This window comes from Cyprinodon tularosa, unplaced genomic scaffold, assembly GCF_016077235.1.
Source record: "Cyprinodon tularosa strain WSP-4 unplaced genomic scaffold, ASM1607723v1 ctg501, whole genome shotgun sequence".
NCBI classification, from domain to species: domain Eukaryota; kingdom Metazoa; phylum Chordata; class Actinopteri; order Cyprinodontiformes; family Cyprinodontidae; genus Cyprinodon; species Cyprinodon tularosa.
In genome coordinates, this window is record NW_024039232.1 from 244145 (window position 1) to 263186 (window position 19042).

At 41.1% G+C, this 19042-nt stretch overlaps 1 protein-coding gene across 1 annotated transcript in view; it reads left to right on the forward strand.

Annotated features, from left to right (window-relative positions):
* The first annotated feature begins 13780 nt into the window (after positions 1–13780).
* The window catches only part of asph (aspartate beta-hydroxylase), a 52562-nt gene continuing 47300 nt past the window's right edge, over positions 13781–19042 (forward strand). The window contains exon 1 of the mRNA XM_038303019.1: positions 13781–13948. Coding sequence (XP_038158947.1) covers positions 13906–13948 — 43 coding nt within the window. The 5' untranslated portion in view covers positions 13781–13905. The remainder of the gene's footprint in view (positions 13949–19042) is intronic.

A 19042-nucleotide genomic window follows, 5' to 3' on the forward strand; every position in this document is an offset into this window, starting at 1 on the left:
GAGTTTATTCCAGATCAGGTCGTTACAGGACAGAGAAAATGCTTGGAGATTGCACCGCTGTGGGCTCAAAAATACCACGGGGAGCGTCCGGCAAAGATTGAGCCCCGAACAAGGTCATCTTCTCCTTCTTATACCTCATGAGTCTTTGTGTTGGATCAGGTGGATGTTTAGCTGTCCGTATCAGAAACTGACACGCCATCCATGCCCTGACCTGTATGCGTCTTGCCTCTATGCCCAAGAATTACAGATAGCTTCCCTTTATCAACCGGCTCCAAGATGTTCCCATATCCTGTGTATCTTTAAAAGACAAGAAGGCTGTCCTATTTAGATGACCTCCTTACACACAGTGACATCCACAATGTGAAGGAAGGCCTTCTACTCTCTGTACCTGGCTAACAAAGTAACAATGCACATGATGTATAAAGAATAAACCTAACAAGAGAAATATCAGCCGTGCAGCTGCCATCGACACCCTTTTTATAGATGTTGGAGATCAGCCTGTTTTTCAGTGTAGTCCTGTTTCTCTGACTGTGACTGTGGTCTCTCTTTTTAATTTTCATCAGAACTCTGGCTGCAGCATTTTGGATCAGTTGAAGGCTTTTAACTACAGTTTGTGGACTTCCTGATAGTAAAGAATTACAATAGTCCAACCTTGAAGTAACAAAAGCATGGACTAGGATATTTCTATTTTTTTTCAATATTTCACAGATGAAAGAAGGAAATTCTAGAAACCTCTTTAAAATGTGATATAAATGACAGGTCCTTCTAAAAAATAACATCAAGATGTTTTAATTTATCTGAAATCAGTTTAATCCCATCCAAATAAAGTGACTGACTAATCAGCTTCTTCCTGACTAACTAATCAGCTTCAAAGACTCTGAAAGAAAAGTGATAAAGATAAGCCATGACCCGCTTGTACACACATGAAAATAAGCCTTTACAAAATGTAGATGGAGGTATGCAAATATAGTGGGTACAAACTAGTGTTTTGTGCCATCAACTGAATATAGATTTAAACGTCCTCAACACTGCATGCATTGTTGAATCCGCAGGAGCAGAGAAACAAAAGGTCATAGTTGCAAACCTTATCCACTTATCTAGCTTTGCCTCATCTGTTCCTGTTTGGCTGTGACTCCATCCTGGAGAGAAATATCAGCTGTGCTGCTGCCATCAACACCTTTGTTTCTAGATGTTGGGGATTGGCCTGTTTTCCAGTGTAGTCCTGTTTCTCTCACTGTGACTGGCTGGATGTGCTCTCTTCATCCTCTGACGTAGGAGCAGTAGAGGACGCTGTTGTGCAAAATGATAAAATGATATCCTGCAGATAATGAATAAATGATTAACTAGAACTGGAGTTATATATATAGTTAATTATTTAACCTATTCAAAATCGGAGGTGAAATCAATTTAGTGTTCTTAGTTGAATAATTGTAGCTTTAATTTGCTTACTTACCAGGGTTTGTGGTTTTCACCTCTGGAGGGTTCCTGGACCGGCTGTTAAAGGTACACTATGCAACCGGTGTTGATTTTCCAGCGAGGCTCCCCCCAGAGGGCGAAAGTAAAAGTGCACTGTCGTAAATATGCACAGCTGTTCTCCTGGTTTCTCCGTCAAGCCAGGCGCGGTTGTTTTGAGCTTAGCAGACAGGCAAACGCAACGAATGACTGATGCTGCGTTCACACCGCAGCTGGCGCGACAGAAGCAGCGAGTTTACATGCAAAGTCAATGGTTGACGCGCGTCAAGGCGCAGCAAAAGGTCCCGCGGCGCGTTTTGAGCAGCAGGCGCAGCGCGTCTGAGCAGCTGATGCTACGTTCAGACCGGACGGCCAGCTGCCCCCGGTGTGAACGCAGCATGAAGCAGCGCGTCGGGCGCGTTTAATCATCTGACGCAGGGAGAGAGACACAGCGCTGATGATCAGAGGCTATGATCACTTCTCTTAAACAGTTTATTGACGCCTAAATTGACTTAAAATGCAGAAATCTGCCGGCAGAATATGCAGTTTGGATTATTTAGATGAAAAACACCTACCAGCTGCCGCGGTGAACCGCGAGGAGGCGACCCGGCCAGAGGCTGCTGATGAAGGAATTCCTACTGTCGGCGCACCGCTGGTATGTGGGGGTCTGAGCGGCTCCGACAGAAAAAATATTGAAGGCAGGATAATAATCTGAATGAACTGACTGCACTGATTACGTTTTCAGGTGTATTTTCTCACTTAAAAACATATTAAAACTACTTTATTCCCACTGAACACAGCAAATATAGCTGCAAGGCAGAGAAAGGATAGTGAAGCTCCGCCCAACGCGCGTCAGACACACTTTTGCACCGCGCAGCCAGAGCAGCAAAGCTGCTTCAGCCGCGCGTCAGAACTAACTGGTACAAGCAGCAAAAATGAAGCAGCAGACGTGATTTTGCTGCTTTTGCTGCGTGAACGTAGCATAACTGCACAAAGATCGCCACTGTGCTTGCAACGAGAATGCTTTTAACTGGGGGGTGTAGCAGTTCTCGCCGTAAAGCAAGATTGACTCTCGTGAGACTTCTGAGCCTGTGGGTGCGGGTCGGTGCTCCTGCAATTGCAAGTGCGGTATTTCCCCCACAGACCACCAGGGCAGCCGAGAATACCTTTGTTCAACCTGGAATGACTCATTTAATCATCCAAAACGATATGGAACACATTAATTAACTGAAAAATGTTGCATAGTGTGCCTTTAAAATCCAGGTATACACACCAATCTAGTAACCCAGGCTAAGTTATCAGCAGAGCTATTATTTATCAATCGAAAATCTTTTTATTTCTGTTTATTCACACTTTTATAATATATATATATATATATAAAAAAAATACACATATATATATATATATATATATATATATCCGCAGTTTTAAGCTTACCACTCTCCAATTGTTAAAACACTGTTTGTCCACAGCACAGAAAGCAACACTGTAACAGCATAAAAAAAAGACAAAAAAAAACAACTCACCCCTTCCTTACACCATTCAGCTGCAATTTTAGAAGTCACCACCAGGGGGAGACAAGGTGCCTTCACCTGGGAATTTTCAAACTGTGGTTGCAATGACACGCCTACCTATCAGATGGCGTCAAAGAGAGCACTACACAATTTGGATCTCAAAACACTGGAATCAGCTGAGTAGTTGTAATTACACAAGCTACCACTAGAGGGAGAGACAAATCTCTGTCACTGTGGCCTACACTGACCCAGTTGATGTGACTTTAAGAACCTATGTGATGTACCAATCCACAATCTGATCTCACAGCTTCGGAATAGCAGAAATTTCTACTACTACATGCCACACACATAACAATTCCCTCTCCATAACATGGGAAAAAATTAATTCACCTGCAAGTCTTTAACTGTGTTTATTCCTCTCCTCATTAACAACAAACTGTGGATTTGGTGACTTATTATTATTATTTGCCAAAGTTATGAGAGGGAAATCATATATTTTATCTGCCTGATATAATAAGGCTAGACTTAAAACTTTCCTTTTTGATAACGCTTATAGTTAGAGTGGCTCAGGTTATCCTGAGCTATCTCTATAGTTATGCTGCTATAGGCTTAGACTTTTGGAGGACATAGGGACCCCCATTTCATCATTCTGCTTCATTCTCTCTCTGTTCTCCTATTCTGCAGAATCTGTTAGTTCAATCTCTAACCTTCTGCTCTCTCTGCTTTTCCTCAGAGTAGCTTTGCCTCGTCTGTTCCTGTTTGGCTGTGACGTCATCCTGGAAAGAAACATCAGCTGTGCTGCTTCCATCAACACCCTTGTTTATAGATGTTGGAGATCGGCCTGTTTTCCAGTGTGGTCCTGTTTCTCTGACCGTGACTGAGTGGATGTGCTCTCTTCGTCCTCTGGCATGGGAGCTGGCTTGGAGCTTGTCTGCCTGGCTGTGTGTTTCCTGGACGGGGCCGCCTTTTACAGCTGCTTTTTGTATCTCTGCTTCTGTCTCCTTGAACCTCGGCAGATGGCCGCTCACACTGAGCCTGGTTCTGCTGGAGGTTTCTTCCTGTTAAAAGGGAGTTTTTCCTCTCCACTGTCGCTACAAGCATGCTTAGTGTGAGGGATGGTATTTGAGTCAATGAGTCGATGCAATCAACTGGTTTTCCTTAGATAGAAAACTTTGTATCAATTTGACTGTATGATCTGGTTGAACTGTAAAGTGCCTTGAGATGACATGTGTTGTGAATTTGGCGCTATATAAATAAACTGAATTGAATTGAATTATACTTGAAGTATACTAAATTGGGACACTTTTTATACTTCTCGGTGTAAGTCAAGTACACTTGACTTTACTATTGTTAAGTATATGAAATATAGTTTAGAATAAGTAAACTCTAAGTGCAATGCCTGATTTTAAGTATGAAATTAGTGCACTTTTAGTATACTTGAATAAGCTACTTTTTGCTAAGGGATATGATTATAGGAGTTGTTTAACATCGGGACAAACAACACCTGGAAGTCAGGCAGAGCTTCACCTCCCTGGAACTTCACTCTGGCTCTGTTCGAAATCCTGGGCTGCATCCTCCAAGGACGCGGTCTACCTAGACTGGATCCTTCTAAGACCTTGAAAATAAGGAGACCGGAAGAGTTTTGGCTGTGAATTCGAACAGGTCTACCCTTTGTTGGGTTTTACCGCCGTAAGCTCTGTTGCTTAGCAACCGTGAAAGTTGACATACAAAGCAGGAAAAGAATGAAAACCGAAGTTTTCAAAACTGTTTGTTTATTTATTTCTTTTTTATTGTAGTGAACAAGGACTACATTGACAAGAATCCAGAGTGGAATAAAGATTCCAACCACCGGGAGCAGGAACAAATAAAATCAAATGTAATGATATAAAACCTCAGTCAGTTAAATAATCTGCTGCTGTCATTTTGCACATCTCTGATGTTGCTGCTATTTTCAAATATCCATTACTGTAAAAATGTCCATAGCTGCATATTGGTTATTATTTCTCCAGTAACGAGGAGTCTTGGAATCCGACCAGACCTCGGCGCCGCGCTATGACGTAATCGGCCTTCGAATCCGGCCTTTTAAGGACACGTCCTAGGTTTTCGAACAGAGCATCTGTTTAGCAACAGCTAGTGGTGACAACTTCTTCTGCACGGTAATGCTAAAGGCTGCTTTCCTGTGCATGCTGCCACTATCTGGTAAATTTCAGTACTGCACATTTTACTCAGACGGGCTCTGGGGGAAACATCCGGGGCTGCAGCCAAAGTAGCCGCCCCCTAGATCCGCCACTGGTTTAACCTATTCAAAATCGGAGATGAAATCAATTTCAACGTCACATCAACAGCAGCAGTAGTACCCTCTATTGGCAGGAGAAAGGTTTGCAGTCAAAATGAGACGTCTTTGCATCATCTTTAACCTTGAAGACTTGACATGACCGCTTTCGCATAAGGGTGTTGATGAGCTGGGTGACAGCTGCGTATGTGGGCTGGGTCCTTGGAAGGCAACATGGCAGTAGGCCATATATGTATTTCCGGTTGGTACAGACTGGATGAGCAGCAGCGCCCCCTGCTGTCTGATCAAGGGTACTACCCACAAGTCACAGATGATTTTTACCAATGGGACATTTGTGTCCAAAGTGAAAATGAAGGCGTAACTTCTAAAGTTGAATTTTTGACTCACAATTGCAGTTGTATTCATTGATTTGTATTTGCGTTAAGAAATATATATCCATCCATCCATCCATCTTCCTCCACTTATCCGGGGTCGGGTCGCGGGGGCAGCAGCTTAAGAAGGGAGGCCCAGTCTTCCCTCTCCCCAGCCACTTCTTCCAGCTCTTCAGGAGGAACCCCAAGGCGTTCCCGGGCCAGCCGAGAAACATAGTCTCTCCAGCGTGTCCTGGGTCTTCCCCGGGGCCTCCCCCCGGTGGGACGTGCCCGGAAATATATAAGTATATATAATATATATATATAATATATATGACAGATTAAAAAAAATCTATAGTTACAAAACACCAAAGTTAAATGCACAAATAGTTTTGCAATAATAGTTCTGAAACATTTGAATCAAAACTGAGAATGTCAGAGGTTTTTGATGTGCAACTTGTAGAACAGTGTACTTGTACTTAAAATTTGAACAGGTGTTAAATAAATTTTTACTTCTGAATTTTCTTTTATTCTACAAGTACAAAACTTAAAATGTAACTATCTCTAAAACTTCAAATTCACACTTACAATGCAGAAATAGTTTTGAAACAAAATAACCTTCATATACACAAACTTCTTGTTCTACAATCTATTTGAACGTCAAGTGATAAAACAGTAAAATGGTGTTGTCGCTCTCAAAGGAGCCGAAAGTACTTTAGTAAAAGTACAAAAAAAGATTGTGGTAAATTTACAAATAAAACCACTTTACTTAAGGGTCAATCATCTGGCACTGGTGGTGGGCTTGATTTCTCATTCAATTCACCTGTTTAACTCTGCCCAGTTTCTCATTACTGCTTATGTGATCCACCTGTTTCCAGCTCCCCAAATATGCTGCCTGTCTTCCAGCTACCAGTGCCAGATTATTCAAGCTGTTTGGTGTGACTAACTCTACCGTTCTGTTTGTTGCTCTGATTATTTGAGTGTGGCCTTGTGACAGCCTGCTGTCACACTCTGAAGCTGTGTGGTAACTTTTATATTTTTAATTTTCAAAATGGGTTGCACATTTCATATATTTTCATTAGCCTGACTTTAAGTTAGCTTTTTGTAGTGTACAGATTTAGTTAACTTTGTCAGGTTTCTTTTTTCGTTAAGATGCAATTGACTTATTTCTTTTTCTTTGAGTTGCCAGTTTCCTTTGGATCTGCTGGTGGAGGGCTGCAATGAGCTCCAGCTTTCCTCAATTGGTTGTTGCAGGCTAATCAGCGGGTCACACCATTTGTAATGGGAGGGAAATTTGTTTATCATTTGTTTAAATTTGCTTAGACTGGGTCATTTTGTTCATTAGTTAAATTTAAAAAGTACTTAGTGTCAGTATTTATCTGTTTAAGTTTTTTTTTGTTAGTCAGTTGTCCCCCTTGTGTGTCAACAGTAGTCTGATCAGTGGCCCAAAAACAGGGGTCAACAAAACAGACTTCAATTCAGGTACTAACATAAAGAACTCAAGCACAAACTGACCAAACAAGACATGAGGGAGACTTAAAGGGGGACGCCGATTTTTTTACATTGGGTCCTTGATTTTACGTTATTACATCATGTTCTACTCACCCATATGAGTTTTGTGTCATTTGGAGCTGTTCTGAAGATATTCAGCCCATAATAATGTCTTCCTATGGGCAACGACTTGAAACTAAACAGTTCATAATTTATCATTTATGGTACGCCAGCTTTCATAAAGTAGGCCAATCACTGTCCCCCAGATATCCACGGGTATATTTGCTATATTTATATCTTAAAAACGAAGCGGCGCATGTATGATGTCATCTGCGCGCGCCGGCTACCGTTTATTCATCCTGTCCGCTGAACTGCTGCTAGTTTTCCTCACATGCCTGGAAGATGTCTAGTGCTGCTACCACAGATGATCTCGCTCTCGAAATGGAATTGAACAATTCAGATTAGCTAGCCGCATGAATAGAAGGGGTAGAGCGTAGCCGCCTGTGGCCCGGGCAGCCTGTCACAACTCCAGTACGCATGCGCAGATGACATCAGACACACTCCGTTTTGTTTTTAAAACATATAAATAAAAAATATAACCGCAGATGTCTGGGGATCAGTGATTCGCCTCGATGTCATGAATGCTGGCGTACCATAAATGATAAATTATTAACAGTTTAGTTTGTGCCTTCAAGTCGTTGCCCATAGGAAGACGTTACTTGGATATAACCTAACAGAATATCGTCAGAACAGCTCCAAATGACACAAAACCCATATGGGTGAGTAGAACATGATGTAATAACGTAAAATCAAGGGCCCAATAAAAAAAAAAAAAATGGCGTTCCCCTTTAAGGGCATTTTTGAGGCCACTTTTTTTTTTTTCAGAGCGCTGAATGTAAGCCCCCCTGGCGCTGAGGGTAAACATGCTCAGACATCCCAAGTTCCAGAAACTCATTTCAGGGAGATGCTTGTTGTTTCTGCAACCCCCTTCTGTACATCATCGGCTCTGTTCTTCTGGTCTGTGAACTTGGTTCTCCTTCGACTTTGTCCCTTCAGGACAATGTTACCACTCGGCGTCAACTGGCATCAGCTCTGCTCTTAAGCCGAAGCTCCGAGGGCGGTGCCCGTTCAGCGGAGGAAAATCTCCCGCTTGGATTAATCTCCATCTGGGAACGGACTGAACTCAGAACCAGGTCAGTGACTATTTTCTCTTAGTTGTTATTGGCCCGTTATTAGTCACTGACCTGAGTTTCTGTTCCTACAGAGGATCCGGTTTAACTGCTCCAGCTCAAGAGCAGCCGCTCACTGATCCTTTAATAACGACTTGTTTGAACTAATCCAGATCTGTCTGCTTTCAGTATTGGGTCCAAGGTTTTGAGCTTATGGCACTTAACTACAAATGAAAAGTACAGGTTGTTCGTTTTTCTCAAGTTCGAGACAGAAAATAAATTCTTCCCTTTTAAACATTATTCCTAAAAAGACTTAGACGTAGACAAACTTTATTGTCATTTTGTACACACAGAGTGTATGGACACAAAACTCATATGGGTGAGTAGAACATGATGTAATAGCGTAAAATCAAGGGCCCAATGTTAAAAAAATAAATAAATAAATAAATGGCGTTTCCCTTTAAATTGAAAAAACCCATCAAGATGTTCTTTTACAAACTATACCATCAACGTCAGTATTGATAATGAGCATCATTCATAACATACTTTGATTTTTCTATATATTGGAATAAAGTTAATCTTTTGCTTTTTCGATGAATATGGGTACCAATTCGACAGAATGTAATTCAAATTAAAAGATATACCTTTGTGCTGTTTTTGCATTGTGTGTGTGTTTCCGTTTTCATCTCTTTGTGAGGAACTTCAGTGCCAAAGTGACATTGGTTTATACAAAGTCCCAACAAACATGAACTGATCAAATTAAGGTGTTTGTTTATTGTCCTCTTCTTTGTCCAAGGGAAATGGAAACCCTGACAACTCCCTGAAGGTGGTCCTTCTAGCTAGGTGTGGCTCACCTCCAGGGGAGATGCCTGGACCCTCTTGATGTTCAATTTCATCAGCAATTTACTGATTATATTTCGATTTAATGAATGTGGCAAAGTACACAGACTAGGGATTAAAGTCATGACCATTCAAGCAAATTGATATCCCCTTGAACAAGTAGCCAAGGTGCAAAAATCAGTTGGAGGCATAGTGACGGGATCCCACACTGTCAAATCCAGATAAATAAGTTTGTCACCCTAAATTTGAGTTCAGCCATCCTTTGGAGGATGATCATTTCCTCTGCATATTTTGGTCATGATCCATCCTTTAACCATAGCTGAAGATGGGAATGTGTGCAGTGCAGTAAAGTTGAGAGAATATTTTCGGACTGGGGAAGCATTTGCATTACTGCAGAAAAACCACCAAAATACAGAAATGTCTGGAGGAAAAAATAATTTCTACTCAGGATGAAGCAATCCCCTTTTATCTAGCTGAGTACCATGACCTCAGACTGAGTGGATCTGTCTCTTATCTCATCTGCTTTAGCTACAAATTGCTTAAATAGGTTTGAGGCTTGTAGCCTAAAGATGTCAACAGTAAAACAACCCCAGCGAAAAGAAAAACTGAGACCACTAAGGTATATGCCTTCAGGTTCTCTTCCCCAAAACCATGCTGTCAATGAACACCATAAATGGAGTCAGTGAAAAGGGGAAGTCCTTGTCCAACTGGTAATAAAAACAGGCATGACATTAATCATACTAGTCCTCCTGAGTTCAATTTGTTGCCAGCTCATGTTGTCTTTACAGTCCACAGTTACAAGACAACGGTGAACATCTTGATATTTTCTGATAACTACTGATTATAGTAGTTAAGACAGGCTACATGTTTCAACATTGCATTAAAGACTATGCCAATCGTGGCAGATGAACGCCATGGCACATTAAACCGGGCATACACTGTGCGTTTTTATTTTTGAATCGTTGCACGCAGCTCACACTGTACATCTAGAAAAACACTTCGGACTCAGCTGAGATGGCGCTACTCTGACTCGTCTATCTGGAAGCCAGACGAGTAGAAGAGGAATATGAAACTCACTAGAGTGAAACGCGCTGCCTTGGCAATTTGTGCTATTTTGCGTGCTGAAAGCCCTAAAAAGAAAAGGAAACTACGTATTTGGACAAAAACATGGCTGAGAAAACGTGGCTACTACGGTCTGTCAATTTTACAGAAAGAACTCCATTTCAGTCGCACCCCCGCCATGCTTCTGTGTTTACACCTGAGAGGAAGAAGAAGTGTCCTTGTTTGCCCAGGACCACCTTACGACAGCCGACTGAATTTCAAACATGTTGAATTTTCTCCCGACCTTAGAATTCCTGATTGGGAGGTGGTAGTGAGAGGCTGATCGTCCCTCATTACCCCCTGTATACTACATGATGCACGACCAGGCTGAAAGTCGGCCTGATCGAAAAATTCTCGCATGACAAAAAAATTGTGCATTGTATGCCAAGCTTTAATTATGTGAATTACCTTGACTTGAAAGTTGTGATGGTGCCTCATGCTGAGAGTTTCATCAACTAAGTGGTGAATTACTGTTTTGAGCTCTTGCTCCATCTGACTCTAGTATTAAGCACTTGATTCGTGCTACACGGGTAGGGAACATTTTTAATTGCTTTATCATTGCGTTCTTTACATCTAGCCTGCCATTGCCTTTTTAAGACACGAGAATAGAAAAAATTGGGAACAAAACAATTAGCATGTAGGATATAACTTTTCTTGGAAATCAATCATTTCTTTCTTGGTGTCAAATATCTAAGAATACTAAAGCTATTGACAGTGTTGAATACTTTTTTCTAACATTCTCACATTTTTAATTGAAAACGCTTCCTGGCTGGGAAGCGAAACACCAAAGTCCAATGGATTGCTTTTAATTTTTATGGAATGATTTGATTTTATCCATTACTTTTTTGGTTATTTTTATGAATAAAAAGTTTTAAATTTTTAACATATTTTTAGTTTTGCTTTTCAATGTCCTCAGAATAATATGTGTGCTTTACATAAAAAATATATATAAATTTTTTTTAACAAATAATAATTTGATAAAAAAAAAAAGGTTTTAAGGTAGGGTGGCCAGATGTCCGGCTTTAGGGCGGACAGTCCGGATTTTCATTGCACTGTCCGGCGTCCGGCGCCGCATCCAGCCGGACGTGTATTTGCCCTCCTTTACCCACAGATTCCACATACTCCGTCAGTGCTCCGCTCCGCTCAAGTACATCGTGCGGAGTACTTGTCTGTCATGTAAATCAATTAGAGCTGTTCCCAGGGGCGGGGCTTGTGGACAGGCAAGCCAGGCAGTTGCTTGGAGCCCCGGCCTTTAGGGGGCCCCCAATGGCTGATAAATTGTACTTTACAGCAACGACAAGACTGGGGATTTACTTTACAATGAAATGACACCGTAGTCAAAAACCCCCTTGTTGGGCCCCCACCCCATGCCTTCAGCCTGCATCTGACGCTGCTGGCGCGACTCTGCAAAAGGTGAACTTTTATGGTAAAGCTTCCCAACCTTCCATGAGAGAGTCATGAAGAGGAGTTATCCCAGTGGGGCAGAAAAAAAGAGACAGAGAAAAGAAAAAGAGGAAAAACGAAAGAAAGACAGTGATAAGAGCATTTTACCTACTGACTTACTGTATTGTCACAGACTCCAAAGGGACATACAGTAGCTAACAATTAATCATGATGAATGCTGCTTAACAAGAAACATCAATATTAGCAGCTAACCTGCTAATATTGAGCCTAATTTTTAATTATTTATTTAATTTAGTATAATTTATCTCCACTGCATGTGTTAAGGCTATTACATTTTTTATATGGCTTCCTACATTGTTTAATTATTTACTAGATTTTACTTTTTATATTTGAAGTTTAACAATTTACAGTGCACTTTTGTAATAAACTAAAGTTCATATTTTATATATTTTGTTGGTGTCAGATTATTTACAATGATTATTGATAGGCCTGGGCTGTCATGGACTTCTGTTGGACCTCACTTTGAGAACCACTAATCTATTCTAGTCTATTTTTTTCAGTACACATCTTAAATGCTCTAGAAATTGTGCATTTATTTCTCCCAAAACTTTTTTTTTTTCTTTTGCGTGCAGAGGTGGGGTGGAGGCCCCAGAAATGTCTTGCTTGGAGCCCCATTAAACCCTAGCAACGCCACTGGCTGTTCCACATCCTCCACTACTCCTCCGCACGTCTCTGCCCACGTACGTCTTCTCCGTCCTTCACCGTCAAAATACGGAACTGAGCTCTTTTTGGCTCCGCTCCCGTCAGTCCAGATCAAGACCCGCAATTGCAATCGCACCAAACAGGATAAAGAATGTAGAGAGGACCCGGTTTGTCAAATTAAATTATAGTAAAAACAGGTCGGTTACTAGAAATTAGAGCATAGTTCGTATATATTCCCAAAATCAAGAGCAATTAATTAAATAACTGGATGCAGACTATTGGTGCTTCAACAGACCAAAAAATTCTTATTGCAGGAATGGATGAAGAGATGATGAGTTTGGAAGCGGAGAACAAACATAGTTCATACAAACTATGGATGATTCTGTTTATTCCTGTTACAAAAATCCACAACAGAAAGAAAATATTTGGGCAGAAACTGAACATCTGCTGGATGATGATGAGGATTTTTTTTAATAAGTCATATTAAATTAAACGTTCACAGGGTTTATACCGGAATGAGGAACTCTAATTTAATGCTATTTTAATGCTATTAGAAATAATTTTAATTTCATCAACAAGTATCATGTACACAAGTTATTAGTATACATGAAATAAGGAGCTGTAAGCACAGTTCCATGACTCAAGTTTGTGTATATATATATATCTATCTATATATATATATATATATATATATATATATATATATATATATATATATATATATATATATATATATATATATATATATAGATATATATATAGATAGATAGATAACATGGTGAAATCATCTTTACTCTCGACAGGCTGCAGCCATGTCACGAATTCCTCTTTTCCAGCCATTCCAGTATTGTCCTATTCTCTAGCTCTCTCTCCGCCTCAAGCTTATTTTCCAAACAACTGCTTTATGATCAATTGCAGTTCTGCTCAAATTAATCGTGTCAAAAAATAGACACTTTTTAAACACCACAATGTATTAAATAAATACAAATGCTGGGAACCAATTCTTTTTTTACATCTCTTTAATATTTTGTTCTATTCAACTACACCAGCATCATCTTTAAACTACTAAGAATTGTACTATAAATGTGACTTTACCCGATTTTTATGTACACCGTAGTAATTTATTGATATGCCGCACAATGTCCTCCTTTTTGGTGCTATAGAAATGGCCACCCTATTTTAAGGGCATCAATAGTTTTGCTGTAATATTCAAACATCTCTGAACGTGAGGGTTTTTAGCAGGTTTAAAGGTAAAAGACAGCAGCAAACGCAGAAGGGAGAGGAAAAGCGACGACACTGGATCTACCATCTTGCCACGTTCCAGAGGAACACGGGGGGCGGGACTTATATCAGCAATATCCACACAGTTGAATAAGCCCTAGGGTCCTGGAATCCCATTGGCTGTAAGATGTAAAATCCCCGCCTGTTTGAGTAAGCGGGTCATTTCATTGGCTGTCAGAGCTGCCAGCTAAAACAGCGGATGGGGGTTTGCCGTTCCGACTCATAGAACTCAGATCTCAAACTATTTATGATTTCTTTTCACTACCAGAACTGTATCAAGAGAGCTGCTCCAGGTTCTATTCTGCAACATGGCCTCCAAGAAAGCCGCGAAAGGAAACACAAAAACCAAAGGTGCGTTGTTGCTAATCTTGTTAATTCTGTGGTTTAGATGTATTATAACCTCAGTAATTACAGCCAGGCCTGGAACCTACAGAGAACATCTCCAGTTTCCTCATCAGATTTTGGTTTTGAGGCGCACAGACACTGAACGTGGTGTCATCCTGCTGTTTGCAGAGTTTTTTACGCACAAAATCAGTGTCAACGCAAGCTGGCTGCTAACACGTCAACAGCTGCGTCAGAACCAGCCCTCTGATCCACGGCTTAAGCCGTTTGGCTCGGTAGCATTTGCAGAATTATGTCAAACGTTTCTGTTGTCAGCCTGTTCCATCTCTCTGGCCGTTTGCTCTGTAGCCTTGAAGGCTGCTTGGTTGGCGAATCCAGCGATGGGGATTAGAAAGGAGCCCCGCTTCTCACGCACACATGACGCAGCTCTGCTGCTCGCAGCCCCGTCAGCACGCGCAGCAGGATGGAGGCCTCGTCCTTTCTGAGCCGCTGGGCCACGCACCCACTTTTCCCAGTGTTGTTGCTGTGCGCCCAGCTTTCTAAATGTTCACGTGTCAGTGAACCATCTGAAAGGAGGGGGAGGGCTTTCATGGTCCTAACCAATCAGCACTGGTTGAACTGGAGCTTTTGGAAGAAGTATGCCTGGTTTACTCTGTGCCGCCTTTCCTTCACCAGGGGCTGATTTAGGAAATTTGGGGCCCTCTGACAAAGACAGACAGGGGGCCCTCTGAATTGAGAAGACAATACATAAGCTACATTCACACTGCAGCCTGAAGTGACCCAAACCTGATTTCTTTGGCCCATATGTGACCTGGATCTGATCTTTTCATGACAGTCTGAACAACAAAATGTATTTTTATTTTTTATTTTTTTACAAACCCACCAGGGCCACTTGGCCACTTGGCTGAATCTGATACGAATCTGATCTTTTCAAACGCGACCTGTGTCTAAATGGCCAGATCGCATTCATCCAACCTGAACGGTATTAATACTCAACAAAGGTCACTATTCTGGGTCTTGCTATGAAGTAGCCGCAAGAAAAACAACAACCATGGTGGACGATGATGCGGAGAGCAGTATTTATGTTTAACCATCTTGAAAAGAATTAGTTTTTATGGTTGGGAAAGATCGCTAGATGCGCTCCTGTGCTGCCATCCATGTTTACTTCTGTAAACACAGAGCACGCTTGCTTGTGATGTCATTGATTCCTCTACTGTGCAGGCGAGACACTTGCGTTGCATGACTGCAGTTCACACAGGAGATCACATACAAGTCGCATATATTTGAAAATGTGAATAGAGCATCAAGGCCTGCAGTGTGGGCGTAGCCATTAAACATTATACAGGTACAGAAATATTTATAGAATAGACATCTATTATTTGTTCTACATTTTGTCCCTTTTCTTGTTATTTTCCTTTGTTTTGTACTCAGCTGAAAGCTGACATGCTGTCTCAAAAGGAATGAAAGATTTTTTCCAAGCACTAAGCTCATTTAGTTATTTGCTCCCAAAAAGGTGATGGCTAAAATAAATAACCCGGTCCTTCTTTTCACTGTAGACAAGTCATGATCTGCTGATCTCTTCTCCATTTTTCATTTGTATGAAATAATCGCTGCATGAATCGTGACAGCAGACAAGATACAGGAGAGCAGGAGGTGGGGTTACCAATCTACTTGCTCTGGACAGCAGAGTTAGGTGCTTTTATATGTTGTCGCTAAAGTCTCCAGTAGCAGAAAAAAGTAACTAGATTTGGCGCTAGGTGCTTTTTTGAAATAAAATTGGTAGAGGGGCCTGAAAAGTCACTAATTATAGAGACAAAAGAGCTAAGTCGGTTACATTACTCTACGCATCTTTTGTTCAAATGGTTTGCTGCTGTTTGTTTTGCCCTTTCTGAACATGTGCAGCAAATTGACTGATCCGAAATGGGGGTGGGGGGGGGGGGGGGGGGGTGGGGGGTCTGAGACAGACTTAATATTCGAAGCGTTCTTTGGCGTTTTAACAAAAGGATTTTTATTAAAAACATAATTAATATTCAAAAATAAGTCAAAATTGTATTAACCATACATGTCAAAGGAGTTTTATAAGGCCCCAAGGAGCTCGCTTGGCTCCACAGGATTAACGTATGTAATTTTGTTTACAGCTGTTAGACATTTCTTTACTGGGCTCATCCGCCATTCTCTTTTTTTTTTGACGCTTCTGATTGGATCAGTGGAGTATCATGATTCCCCACATACTGCAGTATCTTAAAGAAATACCAGCAACCGCTGCACACAGGAAAAACAGCAGAATTAAGTTTATTTCTTTTACCAACGGTTATTGTGGTGAACAATGGTAAGGTAAAAAAAAATCAGATTTATCGGCCAGCCCTAATACATATTTATAAAAGCAATACTGGATCATTGAAGGCCAATTAAGTTACATATTAGCTGTTTAAAGGAGTGCTGTTTATCTTTTAGCCACTAGGGGATGCTAGACCCTGACTTCCATGCTTTTAGACCCTGAAATCAACTAACAATACTGCAATGTAGAAGAATTAAACTATCACCCTCTGTGTTCTGGTCTGATAGCTGACCAGCAAGTTAACCCCCGGATTCCACATCCTCCTCAGCTGTGGCGCGCAGCTCCAAGCTGACAACAGAAGTTCCAAACCCCACAGCTCTGGAACTGTTATAGCTAGAGGTCTGAAATTTTTAGCATTTGTGGTATCATTTCTGAGAATAAAAAAACAACAACTTTGAGTCATCTTTGAACTGATGCAGGTTGAAATGTGTTCTAGTCACCCAATTTTAATTTTATATATTTGGGAACTAGAGGGTGTTAGCTTTCAAATAATGTATTGCACATGTAATTACATTTGCTAAGTTATTTGCTTTTCCATTTGGGAATGCAAAATAGGCGAGGATTACCCAAAATGAGGTGGATGTTATGAGGTTAAAGAATAGTACTGATAAACGTGATTCGTTTTTTACAAAATAACCTGTCGCAATATTTTTTTCTGCTTTCTGGCCAGAAGGGGTATAACTGAGTAGCATGAACAATGTTTTCCCAATGATTGGCTGCAATGTGCACTTTGTAAGCATTGCTGAAGTTATGTCACATGACTGGGACTCATCAAGTCCTTTGCTTTGTCTTACACAGTCAGTTGATAGCCAACTGCAAACAGTGAGTTGTTTGCCAACTGTTACAATGTTTGATCATTGGACCTTGGATTAGTTTTGGATTGGGGGTTGGGGGGGTATAGTACGTTTGGTTGATTAACCCGTCCTCTATCAAACATTGATATAGCTGGATTTGGTATGGTCTCCATTTTTTAATAAATTAATTCGTTGAAGTAGAGCTAAGAAGACCTGGTAGTTAGAGCTGCTGTTTGGCCCATAGGCCGAGACAACGGATCCCTTCGCCTTCCTGCTACCCGAAGGCGAAGGGATCCGACCCTGTCTCCAACACAAGAAGGCTGAGCTGGGGGAGACTAGCAGAGACCTCTGCCTCTCCCAGGCCCCTCCAGAGTAGAAGAGCCCCAGGCTATGCTTGGAAGTGACCCTAAGTCTAGCCGGTAACGCTCCACCCAGAGAGGTGACAATACATGGCGCCAGGTCTGGTTAGTGTCCATGGATCACTGGACCCGGCGCCTCTGACTGCTGCTCCATCCTCTATGTACCGATACCTGATGGCTCCCCTCAGAGGTGGGGAGGGATGACCCCCCCCTCATTCTTTGTTGGAGTTATTTAGTCTTTGATGGAAGTAAATTAAATGGGCTAAGTCACAGATGTCTATGGATGTTTGACTTTGCAAGCCCTCACTAGCAGGAGCTGTCGCTCATCCATTTCTTTTTACTTATTTTACTGTGCAGCATAGTTACACATTTTCAGGTGAGGAAAATGACCTAATTTGGCCATGAGGACTTCACCAGGGTTATGTGTCCCACAGAGAGAGGCATAGATTGTGAAAAGGTGTGAAGCTTGAAGGCACTGAAAATAAGGGAAAAAGTAGGAAATGTTTTTTTAGGGATCCCCAAGACTTCAAAGACTGGTGTAATATGCTGATTTAGACTCCCTGAAGCACTGATCTTGGCTCTATGTGTTGAAGTGAGTCAAGTATTGATAGCCAACCTGCTAGAACCAGGCCATCCAGAGGATTGGAATTATATTTGTCTTTTTATTTCCTTGTTGACACAGCGGCTGCTGAGGAACAAAATGTCCCATGTGCCAGTCTTGTCTCCTTGCTACTAACACCTGAAAACATAAATCTGCACACGTTATTCCTAATTTACAAAGAATGAGTTGATTGCAATGGAAATTTAGGGATTAATCTTAAATATGAACATAACACAGTACTATATAAACACAAACAACGATAGACGATCATCTGAATTGAACAGCGTACACAACCCAGTGTGTCAATCACAAAGTCCTTTGTTTACTTTGTAGATTTAATTATCCTAATCTGATGCCATGCTGTGCATCTTAGGAGTTTACTCAAAGGACTTTAAAAGGAAATTCACTTGTATAGACCTTGGGCTTCTACAGGAAGACCAAAATTTCATTTATTCTGGAAGAATGACGACTTTCCTTCTTTAAAAGTTTGGACAATGTAGACAATGTCCTGCGTTCTACTTGAAAGACTTGCAGAGGAGAAGTTACGAGAGGAAGAGCGGAGAACTATGAGGAAATATGAGACCTTTGGTTACGTTTTTGAAAAAGTAACTATGCTTGAATTTGTAAATTTGATTGCAATACCAGTATCTTATTGGAAATGACAAACATCTCTAAGTAGAACAGTGGGACACGCTTTTATTTTTATATCCATCTTTTGTAAAATGAATTGATCTTTAGGGATCCTGAGTCGATTCAGGTTTGGAAAATCTCTTATTTTTCAACACAGTTGAAGTTCTGGCAGCAGGTGAGATATCAGAGCGATCAGCTACTGGGCGTCATCGACTTCCTGTCACTTTTAATAAGCTTCTTCAGGGTGATGGAAGTTAGAATGAAGCTGAGCCCCATTCACACACATTATCCACTTTAAATAAGACACTGCGGTTGTTTTTTTCTTATTTTAAATGTAAATTGTCTCATTTCATCGGCAAAGTGTCTCACTTAGCTGCTCAA